This window comes from Berghia stephanieae, chromosome 8 (assembly GCF_034508935.2).
Source record: "Berghia stephanieae isolate SIO BIC M18660-M18661 chromosome 8, UCSD_Bste_1.3, whole genome shotgun sequence".
Lineage (NCBI taxonomy): Eukaryota > Metazoa > Mollusca > Gastropoda > Nudibranchia > Aeolidiidae > Berghia > Berghia stephanieae.
In genome coordinates, this window is record NC_088367.1 from 4,230,592 (window position 1) to 4,255,591 (window position 25,000).

Sequence of the window (25,000 nt, forward strand, 5' to 3'; positions counted from 1 at the left end):
ATAACGATTTCAAGTGGGCGGGGGGAGGGGGAGGTGGAGGGAGGGGGGGGGGGGAGGAAGCTCGTCTAAATTCTTAAATCAAGGGTCGTTATATTATTAAATGTCCATTATGTATATAGGCTTCCAAAAAAAAAAATTAAATAAAATAAAATAAAATAAAATAAAAACTCTCCAGTGTGCTGCAAGCGAATCGAATACAATAATAATAATAATAATACTTTATTGCATCCCAAAAAGGAAATTTTTCTTCAGACGTGTTAATTTGTTTTATTTTATGTTTTTAAGCGTTTTACGGTGCTTGCAACACATTAAGGTCATATCAGCACCAGGAAAAGGGAAGAAAATGGGATAGTAAAAAGTTCTAGAATTACAATAAAGCATCCAAGAAAAGTGAAGACAAAGGGGAATTGGTTCAAATAAGAAACAGGTGTAGATTCCAAAAGCACTCTATCAAAGTACTTAGTTTGAGATCACTAAAAGTCTCATCCAGACACAAGCACAGGTCCCCGCTAAGAGGAACACACTCAAATGTTTTACAAATCATATATAATATAAAGAAAGCATAATACAGTGCATAACAGAGAGATGATTTACAATGAAAAAAATATCATCTCCCAAAACTAACTATACATTCGACTGTTTCCCTCTCAGCCAGGGCATCTGGCCAGGACCAGGACAAAACCAAGTAATCTCATTCCTAGACAAAGACAGAAAGCATGTTGGAAAACAGATATAAGGGGATAGAAGACACAGTATGTACCCCCCTGCCCACTATGGGAGTCAGCCGTGTTAAAATTTACACAATAAGATAAAAATACAATGGAAATGGGATGTATATATAAAAAAGGAGCAGCTCCATAACCAGATCTGCGCTTTATAATATGAATAATTTCAACACTGTAAAATAGTTAAAACTGTCACTATAAATTGAAAATTGAAAAGATTGCAAAACAAATAAATTAATAAATTAATATTTACATTTTTTTTTTAAATTAACTGACAAGACCGGTCATATTCTGGAAAGACTCGTAACCTATTTATAGCTTTGGACAGAAAACTCGTCCTTCAAAATATCGATCGATTTAAATTTAAATGACCCTTCTCTTGGCAAAAACTTTCAAACCTGGGACCTTCGATATGTCCCATGGGGTAGCGTTTTTCAGCGGTGCGGATTTTTGCTTCGTACCCGAAAGGAAGGCACCGATACAAGTTCGAATGCCCGTTGGAGCTGTGTGACCTTTAGAAAGTCACCTCGCACAAGCTCAGTTTGTGGTGATGCACTGCGGTTTTCGCCTGGGTTATTCCAGTCCTCCCTTGGAATAAACCCTAAAGTCAGTTTTCACCGATAGGAAGAATAAAGGGGATTTTATTTATTTATTTAATTATTTATTTTTGATTATTATTTTAGTTATTTATTTTTTTTAGCATAATATAAAATATATGAACTTGGTCAGTCTCCGGCTTTTTGGCAAATAATTCCTTTTCTTCTTCTTCTTCTTCTTCTTCTTCTCTTTCTCCTTCTTCTTCTTCTTCTTCTTCTTCTTCTTCTTCTTCTTCTTCTTCTTCTTCTTCTTCTTCTTCTTCTTCTTCTAACCTCCTCCTCCTCCTCCTCCTCCTCCTCCTCTTCCTCCTCCTCCTCCTCTTCTTCTTCTTCTCCTTCTTCTTCTTCTTCTTCTTCTTCTTTTTCTTCTTCTTCTTCTTCTTCTTCTTCTTCTTCTCTTTCTCCTTCTTCTTCTTCTTCTTCTTCTTCTTCTTCTTCTTCTTCTTCTTCTTCTTCTTCTTCTTCTTCTTCTTCTTCTTCTTCTTCTTCTTCTTCTTCTAACCTCCTCCTCCTCCTCCTCTTCCTCCTCCTCCTCCTCTTCTTCTTCTTCTCCTTCTTCTTCTTCTTCTTCTTCTTCTTCTTCTTCTTCTTCTTCTTCTTCTTCTTCTTCTTCTTCTTCTTCTTCTTCTTCTTCTTTTTCTTCTTCTTCTACTTCTTCTTCTCTTCTTCTTCTTTCTCCTCTTCTTCTTCTTCTTCTTCTTCTTCTTCTTCTTCTTCTTCTTCTCTTCTTCTTCTTCTCTTCTTCTTCTTCTTCTTTCTTCTTCTTCTTCTTCTTCTTCTTCTTCTTCTTCTTCTTCTTCTTCTTCTTCTTCTTCTTCTTCTCTCTTCTCCTTCTTCTTCTTCTCCTCCTCTCTCCTTCTTCTTCTTCTCTCTTCTTCTTCTTCTTCTCTTCTTCTTCTTCTTCTTCTTTCTTCTTCTTCTTCTTCTTCTTCTTCTTCTTCTTCTTTCTTCTTCTTCTTCTTTCTTCTTCTTTCTTCTTCTTCTTCTTCTTCTTCTTCTTCTTCTTCTTCTTCTTCTTCTTCCTTCTTCTTCTTCTTCTTCTTCTCTCTTCTTCTTCTTCTTCTTCTTCTTCTTCTTCTTCTTCTTCTTCTTCTTCTTTTCTCCTTCTTCTTTCTTCTTCTTCTTCTTCTTCTTCTTCTTCTTCTTCTTCTTCTTCTTCTTCTTCTTCTTTCTTCTTCTTCTTCTTCTCTTCTTCTTCTTCTTCTTCTTCTTCTTCTTCTTCTTCTTCTTCTTTCTTCTTCTTCTTCTTCTTCTTCTCTCTTCTCTCTTCTTCTTCTTCTTCTTCTTCTTCTTCTTCTTCTTCTTCTTCTTCCTTCTTCTTCTTCTTCTTCTTCTTCTTCTTCTTCTTCTTCTTCTTCTTCTTCTTCTTCTTTTCTTCTTCTTCTTCTTCTTCTTCTCTTCTCTTCTTCTTCTTCTTCTTCTTCTTCTTCTTCTTCTTCTTCTTCTTCTTCTTCTTCTTCTTCTTCTTCTGCTACAAAACACTTGAAGGTTCCCCATTTATTTCATATTATAGAAAACATATCAAACATTATATTTAATAGCTATCTACCATGGACAGCTATACTGTATAGCTATCTCCCTATTCACGATCCCCGTCCGCTATTTACTAAATTAATGCCCAGGCGACACCCGACACCCGACAACCTCGCGGTGGTGTGTAGTGTGCAGTCAGGGATTTTAATCATTTGCGGCCAACTTTATTGGTTTCGAACGAAATTAATCTGACCTTTTGCGCCTATCTGGTAATCTAATAGAATTAAACTAAATAAATCAATAAATAATAATAAAATTAAGGTACTGTGTGTGTTTTGAGTCCACCGGAAATAAAAATATTTTTAAAATTATATGCCTGTCCATTTCTGATGATGCCTATAATCGGCTCTGTATCAATGGCGTCAGTCGCGTTTAAGGTAAGTATAGACGATAATTGGTCCTTTTTTAAAATGTTTTTATTTCCGGTGGACTGAATGCACAGTTCCATAAATTCATTAACAATAAAATCACCTTTATTCATCCTTTAGGTCTATTCAAAGAGAAGACTGGAATAATTCAGGAGCCAGCCGCATTTGCGGCACTGTACAGTGAGCTAAGGCAGGGCGACTGTAAGTGATGTATTAATTTATTATTAATAAAAAATTAAAAATCATTTTTCAGGTCTGATAACCCAGTATATTATGGGCTCATTGTTGCAATAGAAGTCTCAAAAAAGCATGACACACAATATTATCCATTCAACATCATCCATCGTGGCTCGTGCTCTTGAGCACGTTTCCGGTCAGCTGTCTCCACGAATCACGATCCTCTGCGGTGCGCATGAAATTAATCTGTGTTGCTTTTAAAATCACATTTGGCCATTCTTAGGTTATTTAAATAAGTCATTCTTTGTCTTCCTCTAGCTCTCTTTCCTTCGGTCATCCCAGTTGATGTTACCAACGTTTCTAATCCGTCTCTTCTCCACACGACATGTCCCAGAAACCGTAACTGCCTCTTTCTGATGGTATCGATCAATATTCTTCCCTTTCTCACTTTCTCCAACACTTCCTCGTTCGTATAGGGAATGAGATTAGCGGAAGAGTAGCGTCCCTTGATTGGACTTCACCCATAGTCTGTGACGTCACCGGCGGAAAAGTTATTCGAGAGAACGTCATGCTGGTTGTGCGCATGCGTCTCTCATCCTCGCGGAAGCGAGGACTAGAGACGCATGCGCACAGCCAGTCTGTCTGTCCATTATTGTCCATTACAAGAATGTTAATCTAGCCCCATAAGTGCGTTCGGATGACAGACCTGCAGCAGATGTACACGTCGATTAAAACTTAATGTAGTCCATTTCCCGGCATGCCCACAGGACTACAAGAGAACGTGTGGGAATGCGTTGGCTGATATACGACTAACCCATTAAACTTGCGCTTTTATATAGAGCAATATCCATTAAACATGCTCAAAGCGCTTTACAAGAGGGGGGGGGGGGGGTTATAATGTACTTTCTGAACTGTCCAACGTTTTTTTTTTTGTGAATCAACGAAGTCAATATTTAGTTTGGCTGACTTAAAAGGCAATGTGGCAACTTCAGATGGAAAAATGTCCCTTTCAGTTAGAGTTACTAACGACAGTTATGGCCACATCAAATCCCCCCCCCCCCCCTCTCTCTCTCTCCTCCTCTCTCTCCCTCCCCTCTCCCTCCCTCTCCTCCCTCCCCCCCCCCCCTCTCTCTCTCTCTCTTTCTCTCTCTCTCCCTTTTTGTCCACCTCTTTTTGTTCTTCTTTTTTAAACTCTCTTGTCCTCAGCTATAGATAGTTGGAAGATGACGTCACTTAGGTCTTTGTCGTTGTTTTTTTTTTTTTTCTGCCATCCGCGTTTATGAGTAATGCTAACTGAACTGTATTAACCCGACTATAAACGTTCATGGATACACATAGTTTTGTGTGTTGTTCCGTGTTACTTCGGGATGGCAATGTTATGAGCTTCTTAGCCAAGCGCATACTATCTATTGACACCCTTAACGTTCCACCAAAGAACGATTACAGGCAATGAACGGTTAACGGTGGCTGCACACACCACACAACGCCCATTGATGTGTATCTATGGTTGTCTCTCTCCTATTAATGTCATATTGATATATTTATCTCCAAACCGTTGAATCAAGACTTGTATTTTGAGCAAGGGTTATTGCCTATACTTTCAATCTTACGTGGAGCACACTATGTTGTACAATATATATATATATATATATATATATATATATATATATATATATATATATATATATATATATATATATATATACTGACTTACGGCCTCTCGCTTCCTAGTCATCCGATCGGGACGCCTCGGCTGCCTCTCTAATCATCTGTGTCATTTCCTTCCACTGTTCACGGTCTTTTGCTGTGGATGCTACTTTCGTTAGGTCTATATATATATATATATATATATATATATATATATATATATATATATATATATATATATATATATATATAAATTCACTCACGTATTTTTTTGTCGAAACAATTGAGTGAATTTATCTTATTTTATATGCTCTAACCAACATTATCGGGCACTCTCGTACTTTCTAGTACCCACCAACATTCATATATATATATATATATATATATATATATATATATATATATATATATATATATATATATATAACCCCCTCTTCCCCCCCCCGCCCCCCCCCCCCCCCCCTTCGTCTATTTGATACACTAGATTAAAGTCCCCAGAGACCAGCACAGGATCCCACTAAGAGGACCACACTCAAATGTTTACAAGATATTATCAAAATATAACTACCAGTATAGATAGAACGAAGTTGACGTCACCGAGGTCTTTGTTATTGCTTTTTGCCATCCGTGTTTATGAGTAATTCTCACTAAACTGTATTAAACAGACTATAAACGTTCAAGGTTACACATAGTTTTGTGTGTTGGTCCGTTATACTTCCGGATGGCAATGTTGTGAGACTCTCAATCAAGCGCATACTACCTATATAACAGAGAGATGATTTACAAGGAAAACGCTTTGTCGGGAAAAAAAAATAGTAATATCGCCCAACAGGTGTCATGTTACTTCCTACGATTCCAAGTGTTGCTTGAGGCCAGGAACCCCTTGTGGAGCTCTTTGAATTTGAACGCGGTTAGTGGATATTGCTCTTTAGTAATTTATGTTCCTGTTTTTTTTTTGTTTTTTGTTTATGTGTTGGGTTTTTTTCTGATGGGGGGGGGGGGGGTGGGAATTGAGGAACGGCCATGGGGGGGGGGGGGGGGGGGTGTATTTTTTGTTGTTTTCTTTTTTTTTTTTTAGTTGTTTGCTTGTTATTGTAGTTCATTTCCGTTGTTTTTTGGGATTTTTAATAAAATTAAGGGGGGGGGGGGGGGGAAGAGGAGTCTTGGAGGGGGTTTGTGTTTGTTTTTGTTTTTATTTCTGACAAGACCTGCTTGACGCGGAAGGGGGGGCGAGAGGGGAGAAGGGAGGGGGAGGGAGGGAAAGAGGGCGATCACAATACAAAAAAGAAACGTTATCGTGTAAAAAGCTTTAAGTAAGACTATAAATATTATAATTATATTTCTCGGTAAATCCAATGGCACTTATTGATTTACCTTCAGCCTACGCCCACTAGTCAACTACAAGACATGAACAAATTATAATATATAATTATAATAGGAAACATCGCCCGTGCCAGTCATTGAATTGAATTCCACCAGCACAATAGAATTATGACGACGCATGACTGACGATAGAGGTCATATGTTCTTGACCTTGTCTTCTCTTTTAAAAAGATATTCTTCTGGTGGTTTTGGTGGTGGCGATGGTGGTATTTGTAGTAGTAGTAGTAGTAGTAGTAGTAGTAGTAGTAGTAGTAGTAGTAGTAGTAGTAGTAGTAGTAGTTTATCCCGGTTTCTATAGCGTGAAACTGACAATAGCAATTGCTCGTTATCCTTTTGATAGGACGCTAGTAGTCGCAAAGTACTTCCTACTATATCAAACAGACTCAGCAACCAATTCACTGCTGGGTGGACAGGGGGTCAGAAATAATCTCGACTGCACCCGGGATCGATCTTCGTCCCTTTGTATGTGAAGCGAGTGCTCTACCCCCCCCCCCCCCCCCCCCCCCCCCCCCCCCCCCCCCCCCCTTCCAAGACAAAGGGGAATTGTTCAAATAGGGAACAGATGTAGATTCCAAGAGCTCACACTATCAGTGTACTCCGTTTGAGATCACATCAAGTCTAATCCAGACATAAGCATAGGATCCCACTAAGAGGAATACATTACATATTCAAAACAAACAATATCTTTAACAATACATGACAGAGAGACGATTTACAAGGGAAAAAATATTTCCTCCCAAAACTATAACTATACATTTGAGTGTTTCTCTTCAAGCCAAAGACTCCGGCCAGGGCCAGGACAAAACCAAGCTAATCTCATTCCAAGACCAAACCAGGATTCAAGACGGAAAAGAGATATTATAGGGAATGAGATTAGCGGAAGAGTAGCGTCCCTTGATTGGACGTCAATTTGGTTTTGAAGTGTCTCAAGCCGCTTTCACCGGAAGCGAGGACGAGAGACGCATGCGCACAACCAACATGACGTTCTCTCTCTAATAACTTTTCCGCCGGTGACGTCACAGACTATGGGTGACGTCCAATCAAGGGACGCTACTCTTCCGCTAATCTCATTCCCAATAGGAAGATAGAAGACACAGCAAGTGCCCTGCCCTCCCAGAATACAAAGATAAATTCAATCACTTTAAGAAACTAGGGAGCAGACACCGGTTTACTTTAAAGATCTTTTTTTTTTTTTTTTGTTTTTAAGGGTTTTACGGCGTTTGCAACACATTTAGGTTATATCAGCGCCAGTAAAAAGGAAGAAAATGGGATAGTAAAAAGTTCTACAATTACAATTTAAAAGCACCCAAGAAAAAGTAAGACATAGGGGAACTGGGAACAAATAGGGATCAGATGTAGATTCCAAGAGCATACCACCAATGTACTTAGTTTGAGATCATCTATAAGTCTCATCCGGTCACAAGCACAAAATCCAACAAAGAGGAATACACTCAAATGTTTACATTATACATTAAAAATAACAAATATAATAATACATAACGGAAAGATGATTTACAAGGAAAAAATATCATCTCCCAAAACAATAACTATGCATTTGACTGTTTTCCTCCCAGCGAGGACTCCGGCCAGGGCCAGGACAAAAGCGAGTAATCTCATTCCAAGACAAAGACAGAAAGAATGTTGGAAAACAGATATAAGGGGATAGAAGACACAGTATGTACCTCCCTGCCCACTATGGGAGGTCAGGATCCCTACCCAGCTATAGGCTTTCACAAGAAACGAATTGCCACAATCAAGTTAACGCACTACACAAAGCAACCTCAAAAATCTGATCATGAACTATAAAAACTATTGACATTAAACACATCAGATTTAAAAAAAGAAAAGAAATAAAAACAAGCTTTTGTTCATCATATCACCACTGTTGAATGATGCAAGTCCAATTCAAGGCTAAAATATATTTGTGACCCATCGTCTCAAAACGGTATTATGTCGGAAGGAACCATGTGCTTAAAAGCCGAATTTAATGTTAAACTGGTCAAAAATATAAATTGTTGGCATTAGCACCCTAAAATATGGTATCCATTCTCCTCAATAAAACATACAAACTCAACACAAGTCTGATATTTCTGGCTATAAATTCAATTTTCAACATCTTAACCATCCCGACTTAATACGTTTTGAGGCGAAGGGTCACATTTTAAAACAAAACAAAATTATGTCTATATCTTATTATTTAATAATAATAATAATAATAATAATAATAATAATAATAATAATAATAATAATAATAATAATAATAATAATAATAATAATAATAATAATAATAATAGATCTTTATTGTCCACAAATATGGCAATTTATCATTTAGTTACACTTGTTATAACGTTATATGATAACTGTAACATTGAACAGATATTTCACTCCTACTTATTTCTCTCTCTCTCTCTCTCTCTCTCTCTCTCTCTCTCTCTCTCTCTCTCTCTCTCTCTCTCTCTCTCTCTCTCTCTCCTCTCTCCTCCTCCTCTCCTCCTCCTCTTCTTCTTCTTCTTCTTCTTCTTCTTCTTCTTCTTCTTCTTCTTCTTCTTCTTCTTCTTCTTCTTCTTCTTCTTCTTCTTTTTCTTCTCCTTCTTCTTCTCCTTCTTCTTCTTCTTCTTCTTCTTCTTCTTCTTCTTCTTCTTCTTCTTCTTCTTCTTCTTCTTCTTCTTCTTCTTCTTCTTCTTCTTCTTCTTCTTCTTCTTCTTCTTCTTCTCTTTCTTTCACGCGTGCGATATACACAACATAAACATACTCATTTCATTTTCAATTCGTTACATTTGTGGCAATTCGACACAAATTATTATCATCATTATGATTTCCATGGCTAATGGCAACGAGAACGTTTTGCTGCAGGCAATTGATCAGCTGATGATATTTTTCTTTTCCTGCTGTCTGCATTATGTCTTGATGATGCTGTCTGCATGTGATATGCAAGTGAAGAATCTATAGATAGTTCAAAGATGACGTCACTCAGGTCTTTGTTATTGTTTTTTGCCATCCGCGTTTATGTGACGTCACTCAGGTCTTTGTTATTGTTTTTTGCCATCCGTGTTTATGAGTAACGCTCACTGAACTGTATTAACCTGACTATAAACGTTCATGGATACACACCGTTTTGTGTGTGGTCCGTTATACTTCCGGATGGCAATGTTATGAGCTTCTTAGCCAAGTGCATACTATCTAATGGTGAGGTCACAGCATTAGGTCTTGCATATTTCTTTAATGTTGTGGTATTCAAAGCAAGCAATTCATATTTAGTATACACGTAGGCTTCGTATGTGCTAATTGGTAAACTTGTGCTATTAGTAGTGATGATGTTATTCATAATGCTAAAAGACTGTTCAACTCTTGGACCTGTGAAAATAGACAAACATGCGCTCACTTCCTTTTGAACAGAAGGGTACTTTGCAAGTTTGAAAATTTTAGTCCACCACAAATCAAGGGACAAGTCGACATCAACAGGATGAATACTTGGGTCTGATTGTAACATTATATTTTCATTGTCAAAATTTGGAGCATTTATTGATTTCAACATTGAAGGCAGCTTTTTCAATGCCATTGCAGTGTCGCCAAATCCAAAAGCCCTGGGGTCCAATAAAGAAAGAGTCCTTAGAAATGAGTTATTGAGGGGTAGCTTTTTCTGCATATAAATGCCTGTAGTTTTGTCAGCTTCAAATCATAACTTGAGGAAACAATTTCTTTCTTCTCGTCCTAGCTTAGAGAGGGATCTGGTCTCACTACATCGTCCAATATTAACATGTTTGTAAGGTAAATAAATTTCTGGATTTGATAAATCAAGAGAATGCAAATCTTTGCCAGATTCCCTGATAAATTCTGGTCGAATATAAAATTGCAAAAAAATCCGAAAAATATTGACTTGTTCGTCGTGCAAAAGATGAAGCATTGGTTTATATTGCTCAAATTCTAAAACAAATCTCTTGAAAAGAGGAAATGTATATAAAATCACATCAAGAAGCACTGTTGTTTTGGATGAAAAATCAAAAATCTTTTGACATATTCTTGATTTCCATGCTTTCCTGGTCACTGCCAATTTTTTTTACTTAAGCCTCCTCATTATTTTATAATCCAAAGAATCGAAACTAGCACAGTAAACAGCAAGCTCGCTTGAGCAAAACAATGGCAGAAAATGTCCTAATTTGCACGGGAATTAATTAGGCTACTTACCATTGTTCCTTGCAATTAGGTACCCAATCAGTGAGGCAATCGAAATGTGCTTGTAGCAATCTATCCTAACTTTCAATTTGAAGGTGTCTACATAAGGCACTTCCGGCCTTTGCGTTTTACTTTTTCATACTTTTACGTCCCACCATGTAAATGTGGTCAATTTTGGCTTAGATGAAACAGTGAAATTTATCGCTCAGTGGCTCAGTTAAAATTGGCTACCATTGGGATCACGACAGGTTTGGAAAGTGAAAAAATAATTTCACGAAGGCTGTGTGAAAATACACTGGGGTGTGTTCAGACACGCCAATTCTAAAATGCGTCGCTTAGCCTTGGCATTATGTCCATTGTTAATATAAACGGCCCCAATGAGCTATGCGTAGTGCTGTGGAACACTCCTAATTACTTTACGGTCATTCGACTACGATTTGTGACTTCTTTTTTTCTTCATTTCTTTCTTTCTTTTGTTCCTTTTAAAAAAATATTTGAATTTGACAAATTGACTGAATTCAGCTAATTGACTAAGAATTTACAGATCTAATATATATATATATATATATATATATATATATATATATTATATATATATATATATATATATATATATATTATATATATATATATATATATATATATATATCATAATTTATCTATTTACAAAGATGTCAAAGGACTAATAAATAGTTTATATTCTGATATTCTATAAGAAAATCCTTGTTTCATCTCTGAATCTGAATATGAATGTTACTCGAAGTCAACTCAGTTCTGAGTATTTGTATTCGAGGGTGGAGAGATTTGTTAAATGTGGCAGCCATTGTTGGTCTCACATCATATCACAGTCTGCTTCTTAGAGGCACATCTTCTGTAGTATCTGAAAATTAAATTTAAAAAGTTAAACAGGAATCAAATTACAGGTGAAAAATCTATTCAAAAACATCAAAATTCTGGCTGAAAAGTCCCTTAAACCACAAACATTTTTTTTACATTTTATTTCTTCTTCTAAAATAGTTATTTTATCATCAGGTGGGGGGGGGGGGGGGGGGGGTTCCTCATAGCTCAATAGGGAGAGCACTCACTTCAACAGCAATGGGGACTGAGACCAATTCCAGGTGAAGTCCAGGTTCTTTTCTGACCCCTCCCCCCCCCCCCCCACCCCTGTCAACCCAGAAGTGACTGGATAGCTAGTCTGTTAGATCTGATGATAGAAAGTCCTTTGCGATAGACTAGAATTCTATCCAAGGGTAGTGAATGGTGAACTTACTGCTATGCTAATTTCTAGTGAATGTACAGTGTTGTTTTGTAAAATATTAATGCTATAGAAAGCAGGATAGATCCATCTCCATAGACACTTTTTGCTACTTTTCAAAATTGGAAAAAATGTATTAAAAATGAGCATGTGCATAAATATTTGTTTTCAACTACCATTAACATGTAAAAGTGAAAAACATTAGCTTTGATACTACGCCTATAATTTGTCTCAGAAAAATGTAATAAGTAGGCACGGGGTAAAAGTAATTCAGGTAACTATGGATATAGTCGGTGATAGGGTTGAGTGAGTTAAGGCTCTATAGGGTATAGATAGTTCGAAGATGACGTCACTCAGGCCTTTGTTATTGTTTTTGCCATCCGCGTTTGTGAGTTGTTCTCACTCAACTGTATTAACCAGACTATAAAAGTTCATGGTTACACAGAGTTTGTGTGTTGGTCCGTTATACTTCCGGATGGCAATGTTGTGAACTCCTTGGCCAAGCGCATTCTATCTATAGGGCTACCTTTCTTATTAGCAAACTGGACGTGTTTAATACTTCTCAAATCTGACATCGGATCTGAAATCTTACACATCTTATCGTTTCCACAATGTGAGTACCGTCGACTGGAGTGACTTTGCCTTTCCGAGTGACTTTGCCTTTGCCTCAACCGATTTGGAGCATTTCGAGTAGTCTCTGGCTTGTAGCAGTTATTTCTTTTGTTAGAGGACATAATCTTCTTCTTCTTCAAGTACCAACCAAGTCTGTGCCACACATCGGTGATCATGGTACACCATTCATCTCTCTGATCAGATAACCTCAGAAAACTAATATTACTCTTCTCTTTCTTTGTCACCCAGCTTTTCAAACTAGTCATAGGAGCACATAATAGTTAATCAAAAAAGATAACTGTCACAATCCAAATTATAGAGGCAAAGTGACCCTTGAGGCAAAGTCACCACACTTTACGGTACCGTAGTGACAGAATTGCAAGTTAGACTTCCTTGAAGCTGTTTGCTAGTGAGTTGCACCCTCTACCAATTGAGCATCCAGGACTCCAAACATCTAATGCTGTTTTACTGCCTACAAAGTAGAAAACAGTAGGGGCTGCCTGAAGCCGGTGATCATAAAATACTAACGAAAGAGTGAAAATGGAGAGGCTTCGTATGGGAACAATCTTCTTCTTCTTCTTCTACTACTACTACTACTACTACTACTACTACTACTACTACTACTACTACTACTACTACTACTACTAACTACTACTACTACTATACTACTACTACTACTATACTACTACTACTACTTAACTACTACTACTACTACTACTACTACTACTACTACTACTACTACTACTTATACTACTTACTACTACTACTACTACTACTATACTACTACTATACTACTACTACTACTAACTACTACTACTACTACTACTACTACTACTATACTATACTTACTACTACTACTACTCTATACTACTACTACTACTACTACTACTACTACTACTACTACTACTACTACTACTACTACTACTACTACTACTACTACTACTACTACTACTACTACTACTACTACTACTATACACTACTACTACTATACTACTACTACTACTACTACTACTACTACTACTACACTACTTACTACTACTACTACTTACTACTACTACTACACTTACTACTACTACTACTACTACTACTACTACTACTACTACTACTACTACTATACTACTACTACTTACTACTCTATCTACTACTATACTACTACACTACTATACTACTACTACTCATACTACTACTACTACCTACTATACTAATACTACTACTACTACTACTACTACTACTACTACTACTAATCACTACTACTACACTACTATACACTACTACACTATACTACTACACTACTACTACTACTACTACTACTACTCTATACTACTACTACTATACTATACTACTCTACTATACTACTACTACTAACTACTACTACTACTACTACTACTACTACTACTACTACTATACTTACTATACTACTACACCTATACTACTAACTCCCTACTACTACTACTACTACTACTACTACTACTACTACTACTACTACTATCACTAATATGTCTTTTATCTTCCATTATTTTCTGGAATGTTCTGTTCCCTAATGCTGACCTTTTCTTATCAATTTGATCACCCCCCCCCCCCTGGGGCACCCTATCCTCTACCCACGCCACGCTAACTGCAACCACCATTGCGTACAGACGATACAGGTTATTTTTCATTATATTTTATTTGTTTTCCACGTTTATTTGTGTATTGTTGTGCTGACAAAGGGTTTGTACCCGAAACGTCCATTGTCTGTTTTGTTCCCATACGAAGCCTCTCCATTTTCACTCTTTACTGCCTACACTTACCGTGACAGGCCTCTGCTCCTAATGACCACAACTTATTCAACTCTACATTTTGAACCTGCAGCTGAGATAAACAGCGTTTGTCTAAAGAAGAAATGGAATAGCATTATCAATAATTATTAATAATAAATAATCTTATATTCTCTAACTGTTTTGTGGTCTAGTGGAATGATGCATTTGACTTATGACCCACAGGCCCAGGTTTGAGCGCAGTCATAGTCTGACACTGACCAAAATATTGTGTCACATTAAAATAAATTGAGCATTTTTATATAGTACAATATCCACTAAACATGCTCAAAGCAATTTACAAGGGGTCCCTGGCCAACAGCAACACTTAACATGTAGGACAGGACATGACACCTGTGAGGCGATATTACAATTTTTTCGGACAGAGCCAATTTAACGGCCAGGTAATTTTACACCTGAGTATGGTGAGAAAATGTGAGTAAAGAACCTTTTCAAAGGACTCAACTGTGCACCAAGCGAGGCTCGAACCCAGAACCTTCCAATCCAAAAGCGAGTGTCATACCACTAGATCACATAGCCGCACATTACAAGGCAACAACTAACAAAAAAAGAAATTTGAATGGAGATTTGCATTAAATTCAAATGGGCTCACAGGACAAGCTAAAAAGTCTGAGGGTAAAAGGTAAAATCAAGCATATCAAAAGGCATATTGCACACAATTTTCTTGTCCCCTTGAAGATTCGACGTTTAAGTTTGAGGTCCATCAGTTTTAAAGTAATGTTGTCTTTGAAAATTGTACTAGCACCTAACAGGTGGCCATCTATCTTGCCCAATATTTTTTATGTACGATGTTCGTCCAAATTGTACTAGCACCTAACAGGTGGCTATCTTGCCCAATACGTTAAATATACGATGTTCGTCCAAATTGTACTAGCACCTAACTCATGGCCATTTTGCCCAATATGCTAAATGTACGCTATTCGTCCAAATTGTACTAGCACCTAACAGGTGGCCATCTTGCCCAATATGTTAAATGTACGATGTTCGTCCAAATTGTACTAGCACCTAACAGGTGGCCATCTAGCCCAATATGCTAAATGTACGCAATTCGTCCAAATTGTACTAGCACCCAACAGGTGGCCATCTTGCCCAATATGTTGAATGTACGCTATTCGTCCAAATTGTACTAGCACCCAACAGGTGGCCATCTTGCCCAATATGCTAAATGTACGCTATTCGTCCAAATTGTACTAGCACCCAACAGGTGGCCATCTAGCCCAATATGCTAAATGTACGCAATTCGTCCAAATTGTACTAGCACCCAACAGGTGGCCATCTAGCCCAATATGCTAAATGTACGCTATTCGTCCAAATTGTACTAGCACCCAACAGGTGGCCATCTTGCCCAATATGCTAAATGTACGCAATTCGTCCAAATTGTACTAGCACCCAACAGGTGGCCATCTTGCCCAATATGCTAAATGTACGCTATTCGTCCAAATTAGTACTAGCACCCAACAGGTGGCCATCTAGCCCAATATGCTAAATGTACGCAATTCGTCCAAATTGTACTAGCACCCAACAGGTGGCCATCTTGCCCAATATGCTAAATGTACGCTATTCGTCCAAATTGTACTAGCACCCAACAGGTGGCCATCTAGCCCAATATGCTAAATGTACGCTATTCGTCCAAATTTGTACTAGCACCCAACAGGTGGCCATCTTGCCCAATATGCTAAATGTACGCAATTCGTCCAAATTGTACTAGCACCCAACAGGTGGCCATCTGCCCAATATGCTAAATGTACGCTATTCGTCCAAATTGTACTAGCACCCAACAGGTGGCCATCTAGCCCAATATGCTAAATGTACGCAATTCGTCCAAATTGTACTAGCACCCAACAGGTGGCCATCTAGCCCAATATGCTAAATGTACGCTATTCGTCCAAATTGTACTAGCACCCAACAGGTGGCCATCTTGCCCAATATGCTAAATGTACGCATTCGTCCAAATTGTACTAGCACCCAACAGGTGGTCCATCTTGCCCAATATGCTAAATGTACGCTAATTCGTCCAAATTGTACTAGCACCCAACAGGTGGCCATCTAGCCCAATATGCTAAATGTACGCAATTCGTCCAAATTGTACTAGCACCCAACAGGTGCCATCTAGCCCAATATGCTAAATGTACGCTATTCGTCCAAATTGTACTAGCACCCAACAGGTGGCCATCTAGCCCAATATGCTAAATGTACGCTATTCGTCCAAATTGTACTAGCACCCAACAGGTGGCCATCTAGCCCAATATGCTAAATGTACGCAATTCGTCCAAATTGTACTAGCACCCAACAGGTGGCCATCTATGCCCAATATGCTAAATGTACGCTATTCGTCCAAATTGTACTAGCACCCAACAGGTGGCCATCTTGCCCAATATGCTAAATGTACGCAATTCGTCCAAATTGTACTAGCACCCAACAGGTGGCCATCTTGCCCAATATGCTAAATGTACGCTAATTCGTCCAAATTGTACTAGCACCCAACAGGTGGCCATCTAGCCCAATATGCTAAATGTACGCAATTCGTCCAAATTGTACTAGCACCCAACAGGTGGCCATCTAGCCCAATATGCTAAATGTACGCTATTCGTCCAAATTGTACTAGCACCCAACAGGTGGCCATCTAGCCCAATATGCTAAATGTACGCAATTCGTCCAAATTGTACTAGCACCCAACAGGTGGCCATCTGCCCAATATGCTTGAAATGTAAGCTGTTGTCCAAATTGTACTTAGCAATCAAACAGGTGGCCATCTGCCCTATGCAATACTAAATGATCTTGCCCATTAAGTCATATAAAAGTTGGCATCTTGCCCGTTACAAAACAGGTGGCCATCTTGCCCTGTTAAATTAACATGTGGCCAAATTGTATAGCACCACAGTGTCTCACAATATGTAATGTACGTATTCGTCCAACATGTACTAACCAAACAGGTGGCCATCTAGCCCATGATGTACCAATTGCAATTGACTAGCACCCAACAGGTGGCCATCTAGCCCAATATGCTAAATGTACGCTATTCGTCCAAATGTACTAGCACCCAACAGGTGGTCATTTTGCCCAATATGCTAAAATGTACGCTATTCGTCCAAATTGTACTAGCACCCAACAGGTGGCCATCTAGCCCAATATGCTAAATGTACGCAATTCGTCCAAATTGTACTAGCACCCAACAGGTGGCCATCTTGCCCAATATGCTAAATGTACGCAATTCGTCCAAATTGTACTAGCACCCAACAGGTGGCCATCTTGCCCAATATGCTAAATGTACGCAATTCGTCCAAATTGTACTAGCACCCAACAGGTGGCCATCTTGCCCAATATGCTAAATGTACGCTATTCGTCCAAATTGTACTAGCACCCAACAGTGGCCATCTAGCCCAATATGCTAAATGTACGCAATTCGTCCAAATTGTACTAGCACCCAACAGGTGGCCATCTAGCCCAATATGCTAAATGTACGCTATTCGTCCAAATTGTACTAGCACCCAACAGGTGGCCATCTTGCCCAATATGCTAAATGTACGCAATTCGTCCAAATTGTACTAGCACCCAACAGGTGGCCATCTTGCCCAATATGCTAAATGTACGCTATTCGTCCAAATAGTACTAGCACCCAACAGGTGGCCATCTAGCCCAATATGCTAAATGTACGCAATTCGTCCAAATTGTACTAGCACCCAACAGGTGGCCATCTTGCCCAATATGCTAAATGTACGCTATTCGTCCAAATTGTACTAGCACCCAACAGTGGCCATCTAGCCCAATATGCTAAATGTACGCTATTCGTCCAAATTTTACTAGCACCCAACAGGTGGCCATCTTGCCCAATATGCTAAATGTACGCAATTCGTCCAAATTGTACTAGCACCCAACAGGTGGCCATCTTGCCCAATATGATAAATGTACGCTATTCGTCCAAATTGTACTAGCACCCAACAGGTGGCCATCTAGCCCATATGCTAAATGTACGCAATTCGTCCAAATTGTACTAGCACCCAACAGGTGGCCATCTAGCCCAATATGCTAAATGTACGCTATTCGTCCAAATTGTACTAGCACCCAACAGGTGGCCATCTTGCCCAATATGCTAAATGTACGCAATTCGTCCAAATTGTACTAGCACCCAACAGGTGGCCATCTTGCCCAATATGCTAAATGTACGCTAATCGTCCAAATTGTACTAGCACCCAACAGGTGGCCATCTAGCCCAATATGCTAAATGTACGCAATTCGTCCAAATTGTACTAGCACCCAACAGGTGGCCATCTAGCCCAATATGCTAAATGTACGCTATTCGTCCAAATTGTACTAGCACCCAACAGGTGGCCATCTAGCCCAATATGCTAAATGTACGCAATTCGTCCAAATTGTACTAGCACCCAACAGGTGGCCATCTTGCCCAATATGTTGAATATAAGCTGTTCGTCCAAATTGTACTTAGCATATAACAGGTGGCCATCTTGCCCGTTAGCAAAAACAGGTGGCCATCTTGCCCGTTAACATATAACAGGTGGCCATCTTGCCCGTTAACATATAACAGGTGGCCATCTTGCCCGTTAACATATAACAGGTGGCCATCTTGCCCGTTAACATATAACAGGTGGCCATCTTGCCCGTTAACATATAACAGGTGGCCATCTTGCCCGTTAACATATAACAGGTGGCCATCTTGGCCGTTAGCAAAAACAGGTGGCCATCTTGCCCGTTAACATATAACAGGTGGCCATCTTGCCCGTTAACATATAACAGGTGGCCATCTTGCCCGTTAACATATAACAGGTGGCCATCTTGCCCGTTAACATATAACAGGTGGCCATCTTGCCCGTTAACATATAACAGGTGGCCATCTTGCCCGTTAACATATAACAGGTGGCCATCTTGCCCGTTAACATATAACAGGTGGCCATCTTGCCTGTGTTTAATATACACTGTTCATACATCAAGAAAAATGAATCATTATCACAGTTGATGTTGACAAAAAGTCAAAAAGGAGGGAAAAACAATTGCTTTTAAGGTCCACTTTACTGCATTTTTTTTACCTTGAAGACATAAAAAGCTGTCGAGGTGTGAAAAACGGAAGAAAAAAATCCGGAAAAAAAGCTGACATTTGACATCCCTGCATCACTCATCTGGCATTTTTATTTTCAGCATCCAATGAGTACCCGGCAACAGGTAGTGATGGATATTGCCAGAGTGCTACTAACTACAAAAAGGATGACTAACAGGCAACGTGTGCTGTAGGAAATGGAAAAATGGTTCCAAGTGGCTTGCTGAGGTAATAAACAAAGGATCATAAACCAAACTGAGCACTGTGAATGTACTGAATTTCGTTTTTTGTTTCTAAAAAAACATGTTGAACTTGTAGTAAATATTTATAAATCATTTACTTCAATAAAGTTCAATTCAATTCGTTAATGTCAATAATTAACACAATTTGATGACGTCATACTGAAAAGAGGAGTAAGGAAAGGAAAAATTGTGTTGATTAAAACGTTCAATATAGGAGGGAACCTGAGGTAAATCTTAGTATGACGACAGTTTCTAAAATCCATTTTGATTAGGACCAATCACCTGTAGGCAGTAATGAACAAAAAATGAATATACAACAGCTTCAAAAAAGAACAAAATACCAAAGACACAACATTTCTCAAAACCCTTCTTTGTTTGTTGTTTTTAAGGGTTTTACAGTGCTTGCAACACATTTAGGTCATATCAGCTCCAGTAAAAAAGGAAGATAATTTGATAGTAAAGACATTCTTCATGTACAATTAAAAGGGCGTGAAAAAAAAGGTAAGACAAGGGGGAATTGGTTCAAATAGGGAACAGATGTAGATTCCAAGAGCACACTATCAGTGTACTTAGTTTGAGATTACCTAAATGTTTCACCCAGACACCAGCACAGGTCCCCAATAAGAGGAACTGTGGCGGGTTGAGTGTTATTTTTGTGGGATCGAGTCCAACCGATAGCTCAATGGTCTGGATTCGAACTAGTATGCGCGCTATGGCTCTCGTTACCAGCTGCACCACTCAACCTATATCACAAACGGCTCAGGTTTAATCTAGGGGTGATTAAGAATTGCCTTAGGGTCCCTTATAACTTAATTGTATTAATAAGGAGTGAGTCAAGACAATAGTAACGCCCAAATGCAATAATAACAATTCTATACATAAAGTTTAATTAGATTGTTACAGGAAAAGATAGAAAGAATAAGTATTTATTTAATATCAGGAAGAATAGCTCTAATTGAGTGGATCTAATCTATTATATATTTATTTGTTACTTTGATATAATCATATGTGTCTGTGGAAAATACATTTGAAAATGGTGTAAGCCCGTTTGGCTTATCTTTATCCCGTCGGCTTGCTTGACTGAGGCAAATGTATCAGCTAGTTCCAGGGTTGGCGCCTGCTTTGCAGAGTTTTCTGGACATCACAACAGTGTGTTGTAGTTAGGCTGACATCAGGGGTTTACCGCTGTTCAAGGACTGGGATGCAGGGATTCGGCACAACTGGGTGCTCCAATGACACGGAAAGGGACCAGGAAAATGGCCAGGACCTTCAAGTTGAGAGTTAAAACAACAAGGTCTTAGAGCCAATCGAGTTTGTCTTTCGACACCGAATCGTCCTTGAGCGACACATCATAATAGCCTTTATTTGCCGACAAAGGCAAGGAGAAGCAGTAACTTCATGATAATGGGAGTTAGTATATGTTTTAAACATCAACTGACAGTCGAGCTATCTTACATGATGAGAATTTAACAGGGTTGTGTCCCTGGTATTTCTTTATTTATTTTTATTAATTATAATTGAGGTTATGATGTGTGGCCGGCGATTGGCGGTGGGGTACAGACATTCAAGCAATATGCATATTGAATATAAATGAAATAATAACATAGATCATAAACAACTGTTAACTATAAAATAAGATACATATAGATATAGTTTTGTACAGGTATTCCAACTTACGAACATCCATGGAATAGCACAATTAAAATATATACACAAACTATAATATTAATAATAGATAGATTAAATTGAATTCACAGTAATATCTCGTTCAACTTTGAATGTTAACCAATAATTCATTTTATCTCCAGCCGAGATAGACAAACTTTTACAAGTTTGAAATTGGAGAGATAGCTCTTTTCTTGTGGGCTTCTTAGCGTGTGTGTGATCAGATTCAGATATGAATTTGGTTTTGTGAAACGAAAATAGCCAATCAGAAGAATTTCCTGTTTTAGATAGCCAATGATATCCAGATGCGTTGGTAAGAAAGAATAACGGATAATTACCGGAGAGACTAGACCTTAATTGTAATTTGAGCTACTCTTGAACGAGACAAGACCTCAGGGCCTAGGGACGTTGGAGACTTGTTTGGGAAAGGTAATTAGCAGGTGGCATGAATACAATGGGCAGACAATCTGAAAGTGAGTGTTCCGTTATACAATGGAAATGTTTACCACCTAACGACCAAAATTTCCGTTAGAAAGATTTGGAGCTTTATTGGAGAAAGACTGTCCATGTTTGGTTATCTTACTGGAGGAGTTAATCAATTATATGTCTCGTCCACTAGGTTTGAAGTGGTTTTGAAACGAGACGCTGACGAATGATAAAGAAATCACGCAGTGAAAGAAAATCGCTCGTCACAGGAACACCATACAAATGTTTACAAATCATATGTTGAAAATAAGCAAAATAACAGTAAATAACAGAGAGATGATTTACAAGGATTTATCATCTCCCAAAACTATAACTATATATTTGACTGTTTCCCTCCCAGCCAAGGACCCCGGCCAGGATCAGGAGAAAACCAAGTAATCTCATTCCAAGACAAAGACAGAAAGCATGTTGGAAAACAGATACAGGGTGATAGAAGACACAGCAAGTAACTCCCTGCCCACTATGGGAGGTCAGGATCCCCACCCAGGCCCAAAACCCTTCTTCAGCCAACAACAACAAACAACAATAAAAAAAAAACAATTAAAACATAAATATATTACTTAAAAACTGGATAGACTGCAGAGAGAAATTTAGCAAGTCCTTTCTGTAATGGGTGCAGCGTGGCTCAGCGGGACGGTTTTTTGCTTCGTACCCAAAAAGTACCGAGTTCAATCACACGCCGCTGCACTGTGTATGCCTTGAGCAAGTCACCTAGCTCAATTTGCGGCGTTGCACTGCGGGAGACACCTGGGTCATTCCAGTCATCTCTTGGAATAGACCCTTGAGACAAATTTCTCATATAGGATGAATAAAAGGAATTTATTTAATATTATAGAATATTAGAATTATCTCTGATGGCGACAACGCTGTTAACAGCCAGGTAGGTACTGACTTTACACCTGGTGAAATAATGGAAGTAAACAGCCTTTTCAAAGGACTCAACTATGCACAAATCAGAGCGGGACTCGATCAAACCCAGAACCTTCCAATCCAAAGGTGAGTGTCATGCCACTAGACCACACAGCTGCACAAATATAAGAAGAAGAAGAAGAAGAAGAAGAAGAAGAAGAAGAAGAAGAAGAAGAAGAAGAAGAAGAAGAAGAAGAAAAAGAAGAAAAACAATAACAATAATAATAATAATAATAATAATAATAATAATAATAATAATAATAATAATAATAATAATAATAATCATAATAATAATAATAATAATAATAATAATAATAATAATAATAATAATAATAATAATAATAATAATAATAATAATAATAATAATAATAATCATAATAATAATAATAATAATAATAATCTTTATTGTCCAAATAAAATGCAATTCATGTGAGGTAAACAATGCTCAAACATGGTTCATGGTATGAACATCAACACATTTACAAATACAGACATACACAAACATACACGCAAGCACATATGATGATATTAAACACAGGACTAACCTCCATGAAATAAATAATTGCGTATAGTCGGCCACACCGTAGACATTGGAATACACAGGTTAACATGAGGGAATGTCGTGTTACTGGCTGAATCCCTGCAATAGGAAAAAAGAAAGAATATTTCAGAAACGAAACAAAACAATAATTCACTAAACGGATAGCTCAGTTGGCAGCAAATGTATTTCAATTTCATTATTGATTGAGTTTACCGCTTGCAATTTTTGTCACCCATCTGTTCAATGACTATGCTCGATATTGCTTGGGTTTTTGATGCAATGCACCGATAAGCCAATGATTTAATAATTTCAAAATTATATATTCTAAAAATGAAAAGAGGTTATGAGGAGTGTCAGGTCTTTACAAACTGATAAAAACTGTAAGTAAGGGCCATAACTCAACAAACCTTAGCAGACCTTTAAATTTAAGATTACCGGATTTAAATCCCTTACATACCATATAAGCCCTGGCATCATCATCATTTTCATTTTCAATGTATCATTGACTTTAACCTAAGAGGTGACAGGGCCGATTTCACTCCACCTTCTCCCAAAAAAACAAAAACCCCGACTTTTGTCAGAATTTGACAGTTGTTTCCATTGCTTTTACAAGAGATTTGTAATAATTGTGATAAAACACAATTTTCTCAGGAAGCTAGAGTCTCATCGCAGTTACAAATCTCTTGCTGAAAGATATAGAAATGACAGTCATGTCCTGACAAAAGTCATGCCTTGAGTTGACTTAAAATCATTGGCCATGACAGTTGTAGGGTTAATATAAAGTAAAAAAAAAATTGAGCTTCTATATAGTGCAATATCCACTAAAATGTGCTCAAAGCGCTTTACAAGCGGTCCCTGGTCAACAGCAACATTTAACATGTAGGACGGGACATGCCGCCTGTTAAGAGATATTACAATTTTTCGGACAAAGACAACGCTGTTAACGGCCAGGTACTCATTTTACACCTGAGTACGGTGAGAGAATGTGAGTAAAGAGTCTTTTCCAAGGACTCTACTATGCGCCGAGCGAGGCTCGAACCCAGGACCTTCCGATCCGAAAGCGAGTGTCATACCACTAGACCACATAGCCGCACGTAGCTGATGCACCCCAACGTTCGTATATTTATAAAACTTTTTCCTAGAAGTAGGAAGATCTACTACATCAGCTAAGATACAAACTTTTGTCAATCGCTGTCTTCGACACAAATCCTCAGGTTGAAATGGTTTGACAAAGTGCCAAATGCTGACCTTTGACCTTTGGACAAGAACAAACCAAGAGCAAATGGATGTCCAGGTCAGACGCAGAAAGTGGGAATGGGTTGGTTGGCCATACCCTGCGGAAAGAGCCATGTAATATAACCAAGCAGGCTCTCGAATAGAACCCACAGGGCAAGAGGAAACGGGGTCATCCAAAACAGACTAGGAGGAGAAGCCTTCACCAAGATTTGAGCGTCTCCAATCTTATCTGGAGTGAGGCAACAAAGGTCTGTGCCAAGGACAGAAGAAGATGGAAGAGTGCTGTTGAGGCCCTATGCTCCGCCAGGAGCCAAGAGGCATAAGTCAAAAGTAAGTCAAGGAAGGTCTGACGAAGCTTACTTACCTTGTGTTACAGACCACAATTCCCACCAAACGACAATCAGAGGTCATGAGAGGACCTCCACTTGATCCAGCATGTACAGCACAAGTCGTCTGTAAAGGTCAAAGGTCAGAGAATTACGACTTTTTTTAAATAATTACACGATGCAAGTTTATGATAGGTGTATAAAATATCTTGCTAAAAGATAGAATGCATGAACAAAAATGATTAGAACAGCTTTGTGG

General features: G+C 38.4%; 2 protein-coding genes across 4 annotated transcripts in view; both read right to left on the minus strand.

Moving 5' to 3' along the window:
• Nucleotides 1-3,472, minus strand: part of LOC144978044 (uncharacterized) — a 20,189-nt gene extending 16,717 nt beyond the window's left edge. The window contains exon 1 of the mRNA XM_078923532.1: nucleotides 3,326-3,472. The gene's annotated coding sequence lies outside the window, so the exon portion shown is untranslated. The remainder of the gene's footprint in view (nucleotides 1-3,325) is intronic.
• Nucleotides 3,473-11,269: 7,797 nt separating this feature from the next.
• The window catches only part of LOC144978045 (peroxisomal leader peptide-processing protease-like), a 27,079-nt gene continuing 13,348 nt past the window's right edge, over nucleotides 11,270-25,000 (minus strand). The window contains exons 7-10 of one of the 3 annotated variants that reach the window (XM_078923533.1): nucleotides 24,780-24,868; nucleotides 23,184-23,278; nucleotides 14,260-14,340; nucleotides 11,270-11,482 (exon numbers count right to left, since the gene is read on the minus strand). In XM_078923533.1, the coding sequence (XP_078779659.1) occupies nucleotides 11,445-11,482; nucleotides 14,260-14,340; nucleotides 23,184-23,278; nucleotides 24,780-24,868 (303 nt within the window). In that variant the 3' untranslated portion in view covers nucleotides 11,270-11,444. Of the gene's footprint in view, nucleotides 11,483-14,259; nucleotides 14,341-20,423; nucleotides 20,846-23,183; nucleotides 23,279-24,779; nucleotides 24,869-25,000 lie in introns of those variants that run through there. The other 2 variants (XM_078923534.1, XR_013646453.1) reach the window with 2 other exon arrangements.